General features: G+C 59.5%; 3 protein-coding genes across 3 annotated transcripts; 2 read left to right on the forward strand and 1 right to left on the reverse strand.

Moving 5' to 3' along the window:
• Nucleotides 1–32: 32 nt before the first annotated feature.
• Nucleotides 33–2148, reverse strand: CIAO1 (cytosolic iron-sulfur assembly component 1). The gene is made up of 7 exons (XM_075736495.1): nt 2010–2148; nt 1646–1794; nt 1445–1556; nt 1237–1325; nt 839–1040; nt 638–725; nt 33–537 (listed from the first exon to the last, which is right to left on the reverse strand). Exons 1-7 carry the CDS (start codon nt 2146–2148, stop codon nt 297–299), a joined length of 1020 nt encoding a protein of 339 aa, XP_075592610.1. The 3' UTR covers nt 33–296.
• Nucleotides 2147–6753, forward strand: TMEM127 (transmembrane protein 127). The gene is made up of 3 exons (XM_075736496.1): nt 2147–2543; nt 3657–3821; nt 4580–6753. The coding sequence occupies exons 1-3, from the start codon at nt 2147–2149 to the stop codon at nt 4885–4887; spliced, it is 870 nt and encodes a 289-aa protein (XP_075592611.1). The 3' UTR covers nt 4888–6753.
• Nucleotides 6754–7547: 794 nt separating this feature from the next.
• Nucleotides 7548–15415, forward strand: STARD7 (StAR related lipid transfer domain containing 7). The gene is made up of 8 exons (XM_075736474.1): nt 7548–7983; nt 11567–11772; nt 12048–12097; nt 12396–12506; nt 12599–12681; nt 12834–12933; nt 13506–13590; nt 15018–15415. The coding sequence occupies exons 1-8, from the start codon at nt 7592–7594 to the stop codon at nt 15203–15205; spliced, it is 1215 nt and encodes a 404-aa protein (XP_075592589.1). The 5' UTR covers nt 7548–7591; the 3' UTR covers nt 15206–15415.
• The last annotated feature ends 906 nt before the right edge of the window (nt 15416–16321 follow it).

Here is a 16321-nt window from a genome sequence, read left to right on the forward strand (position 1 = left end):
CGGTGACGGCACCGAAAGGAAGAGCTGGAGGCTTTGGCCAGGAGAACGCTGATTTATTGAGTGTGGGGTGGAAGGACCGGGGAGCAAGTCCTGCCCCTTCTCCCAGAGCCTGCCACGTGCCAGCAGAGGTGCGCATCCCCAGGGAGACCTATGGGCCCCCCACGGTCCTGGGGGGGCACGCAAAAGTCCCAACCCACGCGGCAGAGCTCAGTCTCCCTCTCCCCTGCCATGCTCTCGGCACCGGCGCAGGGCCGCGTGCCGGTGGCAGCGCCGAAGGAGCAAAACGATTGAACCCATCAGCAAACTTCGGGACGTTGGTACTTCCAGAAGGCGATCTCGCCGTCATCGCTGCAGGAGGCCAGCAAGCCCGGCTCCTTCGGGTTCCAGGCCACGCAGTTGACGTCCTGCGAATGCGCCCGGGGAACGTGGGCGGCCAGGCCAAAGGTGGGCTGCTGCGGGTCGGAGGACGCGCTCTCCTCGAAGATCCGGATAGCGTCGTCACCGCAGGCTGTCGCCAACGCCCCGGTGAGGTGGCACCTAGAGCGAGGGGGCAGCGCCGGGTGCGTCACCCGTGCCGCCACCGGGAGAAAACGGAGCCGAGGTGGCTCGGCCGCAGGCGCCATCTCCCTCCACTCACCACGCCACGTCGTAGATGGTCCTGGTGTGGTAACCAGAGAGGTTGCAGACGCATTTCCAGGTGGGGTCAGTGCCGGTGCAGGCCACCCCTGGCAGGTGAGAGAACACCCTCAACTCCCTACTCGCTCTTTTCCCCTGCCCTCTCTTTTCACCCCAGCAGGTTCCGAGCCCCACGGCACGCAAGATGGGCTAGGAGCCTCACCTTCCTCGTTGCCCGGCTTGTAGCGGCGCCAGATGCGCACCGTCTTGTCGTCGCTGCAGGAAGCCAAGCGCTCGCCGCTGCAGTCGAAGGCCACGCTCCACACCGTCGACTCGTGGCCCTCCAGCGTGGCACAGCACACCCAGTCGTCCTCCTCTTCGTGGTACAGCTTCACCGTGTCATCGTAGCTGGCCGAGGCCAAGAGCTGAGGGAAGGCAGAGGAATGAACCGGGCAGGGGCCAGGCAGCTGCCTGCACATGTGGAGCTGCTCTTTGCTCCCGGTTTCAGGTTGGTGGAGCCGGGACAGGAGCAGGTCAGCACTCTCCAGCCCGTTCCCAGGCTGGGGTAGGGGCTGGGGTGGAAAAAGCAGCGTGTCCCCCCTGGCCAGGCGCTCTCCTTACCTCCTGGTTGGGGTGCCAGACCACGTGCTTGACGTCTTGTGTGTGGGAGTTGAGAACGCTGACGCACTCGTACTCCTCCTCCTCATCCACTGCAGGGAGCAAACTGTTACAGTGAGCAGAGGGGAGCCCTGCCAGGGGGGAGCAGCCCTCCACCGTCCCCCCTTTTCCCTTCCAGCCTGGGGGGGGGCTGCTCCCCCTCTCCCCTCACCTTCCCAGACCCAGACGCTCTTGTCTCGGCTGCAGGTGGCGAGCAGGGTGCCGGAGGGAGCCCAGGCCACCGACTTCACCTCGTTCTCGTGCCCCTCCAGGGTGGTGACGCACTGGGGAGGGAGAGGAGAGGACAGGGGTGGGGTGGGACATGGGGGGCACGGGGGGGGGGCCCCGGGCTGGAGGGGGGGGGGTGTCTCACCTCAAAGCCATCCTCCTGTCTCTTCCAGATGCAGGTGGTGGCATCGAAGCTGGCGGAGGCCAGGTAGGAGCCGCAGGGGGACCAGGCCACCCTGCGCACCGTGCGCTGGTGCCCCTCGCCCAGCACGGCCCGGCAGGACCAGCCCTGGCCTGGGCAGAGCGGGAGGGCACGCGCTGGGGGGCAGGCCCCGCCCCCCGGCCCAGGCCCCGGCCCCGCCCCCGGCCCCGCCCCCGGCCCCGCCCCCGCCCCCTCACGGGCACTCTGGCCACGCCCCCTCCCCAGCCATTCCCTCGCAGCCCCTCCCTCATTCCCCTCTGGCCCCAGCCCCTCCCGTCCAGCCCCGCCCCGGCCCGCCACCGCCCACCTTCCCTTCCCCAGAGGCGGACGAGGCGGTCACCGCCGCAGGAGGCCAACAGGCCGCCGCCGGGGCTCCAGGCCAGGAACCAGCAGCGGGAATCGGGATGCGCCGGTACGCGGCACAACAGCTCCAGCGCTTCCTTCATGGCCAGGCTGCCGGCGACGCACCATGACGTCAGCGCGCCGGAACCGGAAGCGGTACCGACCGGAAGTTGGGGCGGCGGCGGCGGCGGCGGCGGCGGCGGAGGGGTCCGGGCCGGAGCCGCTGCCGGTGGGAGCGGAGCGGGCCGGGCCGGGATGTACACCCCGGGCGGGACCGGGCTGCCCGGCGGGCGGCGGCGGCGCGGGGCGGCGGGGAGCGGGCTGCCCAAGCAACCGGAGCGCAGCCTGGCCTCGGCGCTGCCCGGGGCCCTCTCCATCACGGCGCTCTGCACGGCGCTGGCCGAACCCGCCTGGCTCCGTATTCACGGCGGTACCTGCGCCCGTCAGGAGCTGGGCGTCGCCGATGTCCTGGGCTACGTCGATCCCGAGCTGCTCCGAGGTGAGGCCGGGCCGGCTGTGTTCCCTCCTCCCTCCCCGGGGCGCCGGGCCCGGTGTGTGCGGGGACGGCCGGTTCTCGGGGGGCTCGGGCCTCGCCTGGGCCGTCCCCACCGCTGCCCCAAACCCCCGCCGCAGGGCTGAGCCTCAGCGCCCCCCTCGCACCTCTCCGTAACAGTTAATAAAGGTTTTTGCCTTCCGCCGTCACCAAAATAAGGTGGTTTTTTCCCCGTTTTAGTCTCGAAACTGTTCGGCGCTTGGCACGCGCTGCCCCGCCGCGCAAATTCAGCTCCAAACGTCAGCAATAAACGTGTGTGTTTGCGCTTACCGGCAGCGCGAGGGGCCTCACCCCCTGCCTGGGCAGCCCTGGTCCTGTCCGATCGGTTAGGAAGGAGAAAAAAGGAGAAGCAGCATAAAAACATCGTTTCCAACTTATTTTTTGAGCTAACAGGCGACGGAATCCCCGCAGTGGGATTTGTGCGTCGTTGCGTGGGGCGGTTATGAGTCAAAACAAGAAGCCGGTGCCGATAAAGCTGTCGAATGCGCAATTCTGATGGTAAAAGCCGGCAGGGCGGCCGCGTTCCGTCTTTGTTTTCCTGCTTTCGGTTACCTCTGTCCCCCTCCCGGCACGGACGGAGTCAGAGCCGCGCACTTGTGACTCATTTCCAGCCGTGTGTCGCATCGGCATCTTTATTAACGCTTTTTAATGTGATGTTTAATTAACGCCTGGCTCTTTTTATTAAAATCTCTCATGGCTCGCAGTGGGGGAGACGACCGGAGCCCCTTCCCCTCCTTCCTCTCCCCGCTGCCCCTTTTAAATAAGGAACCCACCGACCTGCTTTGTTATCCCAGCTGGTTCGGTGTTTATTTACCTCTAATTTCCATGGCAATAATAGTTTATAAAGTGGCCTGGCCGGCTGCTGTATCAAGGAGGTTTGTTTTCTAGACCCTAATTAAAAGCACCCCGCTGCACTCTGGTTTTTTTTGCATTTCTAAACTTCGAAATGCCGGGTGGGATCGGAACAGGGAACGTCGTGATACCAGTTGCTCTGTCTGGTGAGCGATTTGGGTGGAAAAGAGAAGTTTTCAGCGCCTGCCTCTCTTCCTCCCCTCGCAGATTACTGCATGAACCCGCAGACCGTTCTGCTGCTCCGAGTCATCGCCGCTTTCTGCTTCCTGGGAATCATCTGCAGCCTCTCGGCTTTCCTCCTGGATGTCTTCGGCCCCAAGCACCCGGCATTAAAGATCACTCGTCGCTACGCTTTCGCTCACATCCTTACGGGTAAATCCCCGACGGCGTGGGAATAAAGCCCCTGCTTGCCTTTTTTTTTTTTCTTTTTTCCTCTTCCAGACTTTCAAGGGGAGGGAAAAAAGCCCCCGAAGAGTTTTCTTGGGGGTTTTTCCAGCCTTCAGTTCGCAGCTGCGGCACCCGTCTTACCCACAGAACTTCCCCTTTACGGCATTTCGGGTCTGAAGGGCAACAGAACCCTCATATAGCTAAAATTCAAGTTAAATCTTGGGGGGTGGGGGAGAGGTCAAGGATGAATATTAAGCATCTATTAGCAAGTCTTATTTTTCAAAGAGGTCCCGTAGTGCTTTTCTGAGGAAGGAGGTCATCTTTTCTGACTCGTGAGGTCAAAGGAGCTTTAATATCCCTTATCCCTGGCAGAATTACCCACGTCAGACCTGAGCGGCTCAGGGAAAGTCCAAGCTCTCAGTCTGCCCGAAACACCGAGCACCGATTTGTCCCTGCCGCTCCTTCCAGATCACAAAAAAGTCCCCTTCCACACCGTTCAGCTTCAGTTTGCGTTGCTGGTCGCCCCGCTCAGCCGGGTTGTTCCTCAGCCTGCGGCCCTCCGCCGTGTTTTCCCCTCTCTCTGGCTGGGTTTCACACACCCGCTGCCCCCTCTCACCGCAGACGCTCTGCTGGCTTAAACCGCCGGCAAGCGGGGCTCGGCGTTCCTTCGCCGCGTCAGCCGTAAAATTAACTTCTGGTTTTGCTGGCTGCTCAACGTCTTTCCCGCTCTTTCTCTCTCTCAGTCCTGCAGTGTGCCACCGTCATCGGATTCTGCTACTGGGCCTCGGAGCTGATCCTCGCCCAACAACAGCAGCACAAAAAATACCACGGCTCCCAAGTTTACGTCACCTTCGCCGTCAGCTTCTACCTTGTGGCGGGTGCCGGGGGAGCCTCCATCCTCGCCACCGCCGCCAACCTGCTCCGTCACTACCCCACCGAGGAAGAGGAGCAAGCCCTGGAGCTCCTGTCCGAGATGGAGGAGAACGAACCTTACCCGGCCGAGTACGAAGTGATCAACCAATTCCAGCCGCCGCCGGCGTACACCCCCTGATGCCGCCGGCACCGGGACGCGGTCATGGCTTTCTCCCACCTCTAAATTTCACTTTCTCGGCACCTCCTTCACTCTTCTGATCTCTCCTACGCAGAGGAAAGAACTTTTTGGGTCAGATGACTGGTATTTTCTTCCTATCCCTTATTTTATTAACTCCACGGTGTGGTTTTTAACCCTGCGCTGGCTCACCTGGCTGAAATAACGCCGCCGTCATCCCCTGGCACGAGGGGCGGGTGAGATCTGCTCTTCCTCGTCAGAGATCTCATCCCCACCCCGTGCCAGGCAGGGAGGTGGGGGAAAAATCACGTTGAATTCCCAACCCAGCGCGCGACGAACTTGATCCTTCGTCCGCCGAGGCGTGACGTACGCCCAGAGAAAGGCGTGGCGCACGTGTGTATGTGTATATATTTATAGATATATAGGGAAAACGCCCGCCGTGGCGTGCCGGTGGGAGAGGAACAGTCCTTTATAGCAGCTGTACGGCAGGAGGAAGGTAGAGCAAACCCCCCCACCGCTCTACCTGCTCCTCTTTTCCGACTGGCGCTGACCACACGAGCATTTTGCACTTTATTTCAGGCTCGGGGGGAGGACAGTGACAGTTTCGGGACCGGCTGCCGGGAACCGTCACCGCCGTCGAACCCCCGAGCGAGGTTTGTGAACAAGCGGCACAACGCAGGTTGATTTTAAAGAAGTTCTTCTGATGCCGGCGATGGTTTTGGAGGAGCTCCATCCCCCTTTGCCGCCGCGTCCGGCTCCTGTCGGTATCTCACCGAGCAAATCCTGGGGGTTTTTTAGCCAAGATCCGACCAGACTTTGGTTCTGCAACAGCTCCTGGGAAGCAGGTTGAGCCTGTGCTGGAAAACCGGCATCTCTGCCTGTAGCTTTTATGCAAGTTCCTGATCTCCACACCAATCCGACTCTCCTGCTTTCTGCTCTTCACTTTTAACCTCAGTGTTTCTCTGTCCCGCTCTTAGTTTATGACCCCATTCCCTCCATGTGTCCCGAGAGACGACGGACCTCGAGGAGCGAACGTTTCCCTGGACGGTGCCGGAAAGCCGATCCGGTGCATCCAGACCTGCAGCGCAACCCGGAGGAGGTAGCTGGCAGGGACAGAGCGGGGTGTTTTGGGCTGTTTAAACCAAATCAAATAGGAAAAAACAAATAAAAATCACCCAGAAGGATATGTTGACCCGAGTGCCCCGCACCAAAAAGCTCAAGGCTGGCTCCGCGGAGAGTGCGGTGGTTTAGGGAAGGAATTTTAGGGCAGGAGTACCGCTTGTTGTAGGTTCTCAACCATCCCCCTAACGCTTTTATTACCTGTTTTCTTGCCCAGCTCCTCCCTTTCCCCCCCCCGCACCCACAGCAGCACTGGCTATGCAAGAGCTTCGGCCGCTCTCCGGGGCTCAGGCTGTGGCGTGAAACCCAAAAACTCAACCCGGGGAGAGCACTGCGAGTCTCCGAGGAGTAAAATCAGCCCCTTAAAACCCTCGAGGGTTTTGATGGAAGGGTGTGGGGAGAAGGCAGCAGCGGGGATTTGGGGGGGCTTAGCTGCCCCCAGGGCGGCTCCTCTTCCTCCTCCATCCCACCTCTGGGTCCTCGGCCAAAGAAAACATCCCCCGGCGATCCGGCTGGAAAAGGGTTTGGGTTTCCCCACCGGTGACTTATATGCAAGAGAGGGGCTTCAGTGTAAATAGTCTGTGCATAAACCTACTGTATTTCTGTAAAAAAAAACCCAAAAGAGATGAATGATGTCATTTCCCTCCACTGATCCGTGTAGCTCGATGGACTCTAGATGGGGCGCGGGTGCCGCGGGGTTTGGGGCTTCCCCCCCGCCCTTCTCTAGAGGAAATAAAGGGGGTGCAAAGAGCCATGTGTGGGAGCTTGCGCTTTGTTCCGGAAAAGGGGGTGCCCCTCGTCACTCTGTGCCCCGATACCCAGCGCTGCGTTGTGCCCGCTGTGCTCTGCTCCGATAAACATCCCTGCCATGTTCCCTGCACCCACTGCACCCCAATAAGGGGCCCTGCCTGCACCCAGTGCACCCCCATAACCAGCCCTGCCTGCACCCAGTGCCCCCCATAGCCGGCCCTGCCTGCACCCACTGCACCCCAATAAGGGGCCCTGCCTGCACCCAGTGCACCCCATAACCAGCCCTGCCTGCACCCAGTGCCCCCCCATAGCCGGCCCTGCCTGCACCCCAATAAGGGGCCCTGCCTGCACCCAGTGCCCCCCAGAGCCAGCCCTGCCTGCACCCAGTGCCCCCCAGAGCCGGCCCTGCCTGCACCCACTGCACCCCAATAAGGGGCCCTGCCTGCACCCAGTGCACCCCATAGCCGGCCCTGCCTGCACCCAGTGCCCCCCCATAGCCGGCCCTGCCTGCACCCCAATAAGGGGCCCTGCCTGCACCCAGTGCCCCGCAAGCTGTTGGGGGCGTGTCCCAGCGGCAAGCCCCGCCCCTCCAGCTAGAAGCCCCGCCCACCCGGCGGTAAGCCACGCCCCCAGCCGAGCCGCCACGCCCACCCATCCTCCAGCGTCCCGCGCGCCCTTGCCCTCCCTCCTCCGCGTCCGCGAGGGTGTAGGGGGCGGGCTTTCCCCAGCCCTCGCCCAATGACCGCGCGGGTCGGCGAGGAGGCGGCCAATGGCGAGGCGGCGCGGCGTGATGACGCATCGAGAGCGACGCGGGGCGGCCCGCTGAGGGAGCGGCGGCATGTTGCAGCCGCGGCGGCCGCTCGTCGGCCTCGTCGCCCGTTGCGCCCGTATCGCCCGTCTGGGCCCCCGCCCGCCCGGGCCCGCCGAGGCTCCCCCCGCTCCCGGCGGTCAGGCGGGGGGCGGTGCGGGGCGGCGGGGCCTGCTGGGCCTGTTGGCGCGGCAGTGCAGCTGCGTGACGGGGCAGCGGGTGCGGCGGGCCCGGTACCGCGGAGGCGGTAGCGGCGGGGACGGGGCGGCGGAGCGGGCGAGGCGCGGCGGCGGCGGGTGGTGGTGGTGGCGGGGGCAGCTCCGAGGCCGCCTCGCCTTCGCCGCTACCGGCCGCCTCATGGCGACCCTGGCCGGTGTCTTCGTCTGGGACGGGCAGCGGATCGAGGAGGAGGAGCTGCAGCGGTGGGTGTCCGCCGCGGGGCCCCCGGGACACCCCTCACCCCCATCCTCGGTGCCCTGGGAACCCCCCCGGTTCCTCGGTGGCCCGGGGTTCCCGGCGCTTGAGGTTCCCCAAGGCCCCTGCACCCCCCAGTTCCTGGGGTCTGGGGTGCCCCCCCGATCCTCAGGGATGCCCCCCCTTGCCGGGAGCACTGGGGCTTGGGGTGCCCCCGCCAAGCTCTTTAGAGATATCCCCCCGGTCCCCCATCTCTAGGGGTACACCTCGATTTTCTAAAGCTTGAGGGTGCCCTCTCAAATCCCTGGGGGTGCCCCCCCCAAATTTTCTTGGGTGGGGGTGCCCTCACAAACCTTCCCCGGGCCTGGCGTTGCCCCCCTCTGCAGGTTCTGCCCAGTTTGTTAACCTGGGGGTGCACCCCTCAGGTCCTTCCCCCACAGGGTGCCCCCCTAAATCTACTAGGGTGCTCCCCCAACTCCTCTCCTGGCTGTCCGGGGGGTGTGTGTGTGTTCTCCAGCCCTTTTCTGGGGGTAGGAGGTTCCCTAAATCCTGTCCCTGCACCCCTTGCAAATTGACTAGGGCCTTGGGGTGCCCCCTACCCCCCAGGTCTCTCCTTGGTGCCCCCCCAGCTCCCTCTCCTGCTTCCTTGGGATCTGGGGGTGCGCCCTCCACCCCCCAAATCCTGCCTCAACATGATGCCTCCCTCCTCGCGGTGGTTTCAGGGTGGTCCCCTACGCTCCCCCCCACCCCGGGGGTGCTGCGGAAAGATGTTCCCCCCCAATACTGGATGTCCCCCCCATCCTACTGCATTTACACCCGGGGGGACGGTGCTGGCACGGGGGGGGTGACACATGGTGCCCCCACAATGGGATGACGACGGAAGGACCCTCCGACCTTCCCGGTTGCTTTTTGAGATAGCCGTGGAAGCGCGGGGCTTTGGGCATAATTATCCAGCGTGGGGGTAAGTCAGGAGAGGGTAATTAAGACTTAATGAGAAGCTTGGGGTGCAATGGGGCATCACCGGGTTTCCCTTCTCTTAAATTCTGCATCCAGGTGCTTCGTCCAGGCTGTCCTGTGGGCGTTAAATACCTGGTATTTGTTTAAGTAGCTTACCTAAGGCTTAATTAAATCTTCCAGGTAATGAGAAACAACCCTCACGCCCCGATCTATGACACCTTCAAACATTTTAGAGAGATCCCCAGCCTTTACGCGTGGCCAACGCTGTGAAAGAGATCCAAATCCTGCTTTTATTCCTTAACGAGGAGCCGCTGCTCTGCATCACGTGGCCTTTTGGGTCCCGGCGCCGAGGATGAACCCTGCCTGATGTTTTCCAGCGGGCTCAGCAGAGCTTGGCTTAGGCCCGGGATTAAAAGCGGAGTCGATCTTTTCTTGTTCAAGGTTACTCCTCGCACGCTTAAGCCTCCTCACTGTAATTTAAGGACTCAAGCCCAATGTAGCACACTTGAGCAGGCGAGGGAGAGTTCCCTTTTATTACTCTTCTTTATTATTTACTTTCTCCTTATTCCTTTAATCATTTACTCCCTGTCACAGCTCACTAGGCTTCAGTCTAGTTACGGGAGCAATAAAGTTCTCGGCAAAGTCTTTGCCTGTTAGAACGAGTTGGAGTCGCGGGAGAGCTTTGCTCTCTTCTCTTTGACGGCCGATGTAATTTTTACAAGACAGGTGGGAGCACGCCGTACACAGGCTCAAAATGAGGACAGAAATAAATAAATAGGATACAACTGTGCGGTAAAAGGCCAGGAGCTGCGTCTTCCTCCTGCTGTAGCTCCTGGGGTTTAAAATAGCTCTCGGCTTCGGTATCATCTTTCTCTTCCCCTCCCAGCTCTCCTCCTCCTCTGTCCCCCTCTCATTTAACTTTGGGGGAGGCTTTTATTTTTTTCTTACTTTCTTTTTTTTTTTTTTTTTCTCTTGGTTAAAACCAGTCCCTGCTCTGGCGGTGCCGCCCTCACCTTCTGGCGCGGTGGTTTGTAGCTGTCAGGGAGTCAAAAACGGCAAGGGAGAGCTCTGCCCGTGGCTGGCGTCCCCCGCGGTGGCATCCCGCCCGCCGCTGGTGCAGAAACACCGATGCAGCCCCCCCGGTGAAGCGATGCCGGGGCTGGATGCCGGCCAGGGAAGCGGCTCAGGCTGCTGTCGGTGTTTGCCGCTGGCTAACGAAGGTGCCTCGTTGTCTGCGCGGCCGGTTGGAGGGGGCTGCACTGGGTGAGGGAGCCCCGGCCGAGGTGAGAGCTTTGCTGATGAGCTGGGAGCCGCCTCCTCCAGCAATTGGCTTCATTTAGAAATGAAAGCGAAGGCTGTAATAAATAAGCCGGAGGTGGGAAGGAGGTGACGGAGGGCTTGGGGCTCTCCCTGCTTGGTGAGGATATCGGTAGGGGTGCGGAGGAGCGTTTTGGGGGGGTCGTGCTGGAGCTGTGCCCACCGGACGCGGGGGTTTGTGGATCAGGTGTGCCCTGGGACGCTTTCAGACCAGTCCGGGGGAGGCTGGGAGCTTGGCGACTGCCAGGGACCGCGAACATTACCTCAGCCGGACTTGTGAGACCCGCCTTGCAGGTTACAAATTGGTGCTTTAGATCTGGCTGATGCTAATTACTTTAATATAATTAGCATTTTCGGGCACCGCCAGGAGGGTTGAAAGCGCTGCAGACAGCGAGTGATCCTCCTTCCTTCAGGTCGAGGACTCCAGGTGTCGATAAACCAGCCGTTCCTTTTCTTTTGGGGGGCTGAAGCCGTGGCTCGGAGGGATTTCCCCCGGCACTGGGAGGTTTTCCTGCCCTCTCCTCTACCCCCACCCTGTGTTTTTGAGACCCGAGATCTGAATCCAGTTTCTGTAGGTGAAGGATGCTGGAACTGGGGGGGGGGGGGTGGTGTTTGATGGTCCCACGTTTGTGGGGAGCCCCCGCTGCTTCTGTTCGGTTCAGCCAGGAAAACAAATCTTGGCTTGCGAGCATCCGATGGCAACCGCTGCGGGTTTCTGGGTGTTACTTCTTTGTGGAAAGGCTGGTATTTGCCGAGGACGGAGGGTTTGTTTGTCTGCCGGATCTCACCGGGACGGGGGGAGAAGCACTTCCCATCCGTATGAGGAACAAGCCCCTGCGCACTTCCCCTGAGAAACAGTCAGCCTGAGGCCGCTGCTACCGTCCCGTGGGGGTTTTTTCCCCTTTTTTCTCCTTAAAGAGCAAGTCCTGCGGCTGCGGGTGACGTTTTGTGGCCCTGCAAGGGCCACCTGGCTTGGGGACTCCCCGGCAGCTGCATTCAACCCCAGACTAGGTCTCCACCCTGCAAGAGGATGTGGGAAGCTCCACCACCCCCACCACCCCCCCGCCCAGACACACCACGGCGCGATTTTTCAATGCTATATAATATTTACAAGCACAAGCCCCTTAGGATGAAAGAAAATGGCCCCAGGGGTGGATTTTCCATGCCCAGGCTGCTCTTTCCACACCAAAAACCCTCTAGATGAAGCTTGGAAGGATTTTGCTGGTCTCGGGGCGGGGGGAGCTCTGTCTGCAGCAGAAAGTCTCCACCGAGGCTTTGGTTACTAAGCGGTTGGTTTGGTTTTCGTCTTCCCCCCAGGTCTGCGCAGGAGATGAAGCACATGGAGAACATATCCAGCCTGTTACAGGGCGGCACCCCGGGCGAGTATCAACGACCGGATCCCAAATCAGAGCGAGAGGCGGTCGCCGTTCCCGGGGAGCAGCCCTGGGAGATGATCATGGACAAAAAGCACTTTAAACTCTGGCGGCGACCGATCGAGGGCACCCACTTATACCAGTACCGAGGTAACGGTGCTCCCCGTGCCTTGCCTGTAGCTCGTTTTTCTTGCGCCGAGTCCTCGCAGGGCGGGGTGCCTCCTGTGTTTATAGAAAAATGGGGGGGGGGAAATGGGAATTGTCATCCTTTGCCTCCCTCTCCACAGATCCCATCCCTGCCTTAGCCCCTCGGAGTTGTCCCAGCCCTGTCACCAGCCTTAGGAAATGCTTTTTCCTTTTAATCTTGCTGTGCCGAGGTAAAGATTTGCGTACGTCTGGGACTGAAACCTTTCTCTTTACCGCAGTGTTTGGCTCGTACACAGACGTGACGCCCCGGCAGTTCTTCAACGTACAGGTGAGCGCCTTCGAAATCTGGGCTGCGTGGCGTGTTAGAAATAAAGCACGGCCTCTGCCCGAGGGGTGGGATCGAATATTCTCTTCTCTTGGTATCATTTACATGACTGAGAGCTGATCCCAGTGTAGACCAGAAGCAGGGCGGGTTATCCCACGCCCCGATTGGGTTTTAATTTCCCGGTGGGTAAAACGCCTGCCCGTGACGCAGTGTGTTCCCACAGGATGAGGAAAAGGGCCGCTTGCCTTCCTTTAACGACGCTGTTGGGTTTCGTGGTGACTCAGTCTCTCTTTCTCGCCAGCTCGACACTGAATATAGGAAGAAGTGGGACTCGCTGGTCATCAAACTGGACGTAATCGAGAGAGACCTGGCCACTGGATCGGAAGTGATTCACTGGGTCACTCATTTCCCGGTGAGCTGTCCCTTCTTCCCTCTCCGGTCATCCTCCTTACCCCAGACAAACGGCCAGCAGCGGGGTCGATGCCCGTTCTTTCTCTTCCCCAGTACCCTATGTACTCGCGAGACTACGTATACGTCCGACGGTACAGCGTAGACAAAGAGAACAACCTGATGGTACTAGTGTCGCGGTAGGTATTGCCGGGCCACCCTCCTGACAAGCTGTGAATAAATTTCCTGAGCTTTTTTATGTATTTTAAACCATGTCAAAACCTCAGGGATCTGTCTTGAAAATACAGCCGCTTTCTTTGGGGTGAAAACATTGTTTTCTTGTTCCCTCCAGGGCAGTGGAGCATCCGAGTGTCCCCGAAGACCCCGAGTACGTTCGAGTCAGAACCTACGAATCCCAAATGGTCATCCGTCCGCACAAAACCTTCGATGAGGTAAGTTTGGGGGCTGGGCTGGGAAATTAAGCGGAAAAACTGTCACAAAATTGCTTCTTCCTGCTTGAATCACTGCTCTGAGGGGAACCGTTCCTCCTCTGGCCGTCATGCGTAGCACTACACTGGGGTAAATAGTCCAGGGTTGGAAAAGAGGGATGAGTTCGTATCCCAAAGGCAAGGGAAACCCATCCATGTGCGGCTTGGGAAGGATTTGAAGCTCCATCCCAGTAGCTTGAGACTCTTCCTGCCGGAGCGTGGTGCTCCTGGTGAGCCAACTCCACCGCTTCAGAGCACCAGGCTCCTTTTTTTAAAAGCCTCAAGCCTCAAAAGTCTCATTCCTAGCACTTCCCGCCCTCATAAAAAGCATCTCTGGGTCTTTGCAGGGTGTCCAGAGCCTGAATGACACCTTCTCCAAAAAAAAAAACACAAAACCAACTGTCCCTGTGTGTTTTCACTGGCTCTTTACACGTCTGCATCGCTTCCGTGGCCCTAAAGGGAATTTAAGTGAGGATGCAAAAGCCCAGCAGAGTTTTCTCTGCCGGCTCGGGCTCACGTGTCTTTTCCTTTCCCAGAATGGTTTCGATTACTTGCTGACCTACAGCGACAACCCGCAGACCGTGTTTCCCCGTTACTGCGTCAGCTGGATGGTCTCGAGCGGTGAGTTGGTTTTGGTGGTGAGAATTCACCCCTCGGGGAGAATTCCCACCGGCTCCTTGCTCTGGAGTGAGCCTGCGCGCTCCTGCCTTCCACTTCCTGCACCCCCCTCCGGGGCGAAAAATAGACGGAGAAGATTTGAAAGCTGAAATCTGGAGGATTTGGGGGTATTTTTGGTGCCTCAGGCTGCTCTTCCTTTCTCACAGCGAGGGAGTCCTGCCTGGATTTCCTGGCTGTGAGGAGGAAAGGGGTCTGTGCACAAGGATGCTCCTTCTCTACCCCAGGCAGAGGGGGGAAAAAACAAACAGCATTCCATTATTATTTTTTTTTAATAAAATGAGCTGGTTTTTCCTTACTTCAGAGCAGCGTTGGCTCTGAAGCATTTCTGCAAGCGAAAACTCTTGGTTTTAGGGGTGTGCGGTGCCTGCGCTCAGACTCCTGCGAAGGAGCTTGGCTGTAAGCTGGGGGGGAAACCGGCGTTGAAGGGCGCTGAGCCAAGGCCACGGCTGTCCCGCAGCATCCGCTGGCTCAACGCTCCCCTCCAGGCAGGGGGAAAGATGGAGAGCACTGTTTTCTTGTGAAATTGGGAGAAAAAAGGGACCGTCGCCAGCTTTAACTCTCATTTTATTCATTGGGGAGTGGGAAATAAAACCAGAAATGTCACCTGTGGTGATTCCCCCCCCCCCCCCGCCCCGTTTCTTACCGTCACGTGGCTCGTGGTAGAGACTGATGCAAGAAAGTGCTGAAATACTTTCATTTAACGCGCTCGAGCATCAAACCAGCCTTTTTTCTTGCACCTCCCTGCGTCGCCAACCACTGAAACCTCTTTTCTTCCGGACTGCGCTCTCCAACGCGCCTAAAACGGCGCCTAAAGCTCAAGGGGGGAGGAGGAGGAGGAGGGCTGGCGTCGCCCACGTAGGGGCCGCCTCTGTGCGCTTAACACTTGTTTTATTTAGAATAAAACTGATGAGTGGCGGCAGAACGGCAGCTCCAGGTGCTGCTGGTGCAACCCTGCTTGGGGCAGAAGTGATAATTTTAAATATTAAATATTAATTAATGCGTCGCAGGCTCGTTATCAGGTCGCTTATAATGTAGCTGGGAGGTGGTGAGGTTCCCCAGGCTCCAGAGTGAATCATAGTGAGTCACATAAGAATTGATTTTATTATTATTAAATTTAAAAAACCCCACCCTAACAGTGAGGTTATAACTGAGGAAGGGGACGGGGAGCGGCAGAAGCCAGCGAGGTTGTGGGATCCTCCTTGAATAAAGCGTCAGAGCGGCGTTATTAGGAGGAGAAAGAAAAATCAGGAAAAATGGGAACGGGGCTGGAGGAGGAGGATGGGCCCTCTGGCATCTCCGGAGCCCAGCAGATGTGGATGCTGGTCCCTCTCCTGCTTTGCTCACCATCTCCCGCTTCTCCTTCCCACCAGGTATGCCGGATTTCCTGGAAAAACTGCACATGGCAGCCCTGAAAGCTAAAAAAATGGAAATCGAAGTGCGGGACTATATGTCTGCCAAGCCCATCGAGAGTGGCGGCAGCGAGGGGAAGGCGAGTATGGCTGCAGCGGAGCACAAGAGCGACGGAACCCGTGGCCCTGCCCAGCTGGAATACGCCTGAGGAGCCGAACCTCGGATTCTCCGGTCCCGGGACACGGAGCCGAGCTCCGGAGAAGGACCCGCGCCGTGCCGCAACGCCGCCGCCGGAGCTTCGTTTGGTTTTTCCCTCCCCGTCTCATCTCCAAAGCTCTGCTCCCTCGCCAAGACGGGGCTCCCGTCCCCCGCGCCGTGTGTGTTCGTGGCCAGGCCGATGAAATCTCATGTCGTGTAATCGTTTCTTTGTACCGGTAAATATTTCCCCGCCCAGAAAGGAAAAAGATTATCCCCCCCCAAAAAAAAAACCCAACCATTTTAGGGATACCCCACCCTGCCCACCCCCTCGTTTTTTCATCCCCCTTTGGACTTTTGATCCCAAATATTTTTGGGTCTCGCTTTTGTACCGTGGCGGCTGGATGAGGATGAAGATGCTCCATGTCACCACCTCGGCGTGGGGTTCCCCCCCCCCCCAAAAGACCCTTCGACCTCATCCCGCTGCGGGGGGGGGAGCCCTGAACTGGTAAAACTGGGGGGGAAATGCTATTTTTAGGGTGGTTTTTAGCTGCTGGTTTGTTGTAGGGGAGGGTAGAGCTCATGGAAGTGGGGGGGCACCTTTCTGCGGGTGCTCAGCTGGGCCCCAGCGACCCCCCCACCGCGGTTTGTGGTGTTACCGGGGCTGATCCCGCTGGGTTGCGGCACGGGGGGGGGTCAGCGTCGGCCTTTTTGGGGTGGGGGAAAGCTGTAGGAGCAGCAAACTACTAATAAATCATCTGTCATAGCCACAGGCAGGGGGGTGCCTCTGGGCTCCTAATTAAGCTTCCCCCATTAACGAACCCCCTGGGTCTGATGGGTCCCTCTCCCCAGTCACCGGGTTGGGGGTTTGTCCCCCGCAGCAGCGTTAGCTTTGCGGGGTTCCCCCGGGTTTGGGGGTTGCCCCAGGACCCCTCCCCAGCCCAAATGGGTGTGTCGGGGGGTGTCCCTGTCCCCTGCGTCGTGTCGGGGCGATGCTGGGGGGGCTGGTGGCACCCATAGGTGCTGAGGGGGGCTGGGCCCCACAGAGATTGGGTGAACACCCCAGGGTGTGTGTGGGGGGGTCACCCTATAGGTGACACAGCTGGGTAATGTATATACTGTCACCCTC

Source organism: Balearica regulorum, chromosome 27, assembly GCF_011004875.1.
Source record: "Balearica regulorum gibbericeps isolate bBalReg1 chromosome 27, bBalReg1.pri, whole genome shotgun sequence".
Lineage (NCBI taxonomy): Eukaryota > Metazoa > Chordata > Aves > Gruiformes > Gruidae > Balearica > Balearica regulorum.

Bases quoted from the DNA above. Each gene is read 5' to 3' on its own strand.
- TMEM127 (XM_075736496.1), top strand. From the start codon at position 2,147: ATGGCCAGGCTGCCGGCGACGCACCATGACGTCAGCGCGCCGGAACCG. The intron at 2,544-3,656 runs GTGAGGCCGGGC...CTCCCCTCGCAG, and splicing joins CGATCCCGAGCTGCTCCGAG to ATTACTGCATGAACCCGCAG. The intron at 3,822-4,579 runs GTAAATCCCCGA...TCTCTCTCTCAG, and splicing joins TTTCGCTCACATCCTTACGG to TCCTGCAGTGTGCCACCGTC.
- CIAO1 (XM_075736495.1), bottom strand. From the start codon at position 2,148: ATGAAGGAAGCGCTGGAGCTGTTGTGCCGCGTACCGGCGCATCCCGAT. The intron at 1,795-2,009 runs GTGGGCGGTGGC...CGCTCTGCCCAG, and splicing joins CCGCCTCTGGGGAAGGGAAG to GCCAGGGCTGGTCCTGCCGG. The intron at 1,326-1,444 runs GTGAGGGGAGAG...TGCTCCCTGCAG, and splicing joins GAGCGTCTGGGTCTGGGAAG to TGGATGAGGAGGAGGAGTAC.
- STARD7 (XM_075736474.1), top strand. From the start codon at position 7,592: ATGTTGCAGCCGCGGCGGCCGCTCGTCGGCCTCGTCGCCCGTTGCGCC. The intron at 12,682-12,833 runs GTAGGTATTGCC...TGTTCCCTCCAG, and splicing joins CTGATGGTACTAGTGTCGCG to GGCAGTGGAGCATCCGAGTG. The intron at 12,934-13,505 runs GTAAGTTTGGGG...TTCCTTTCCCAG, and splicing joins CGCACAAAACCTTCGATGAG to AATGGTTTCGATTACTTGCT.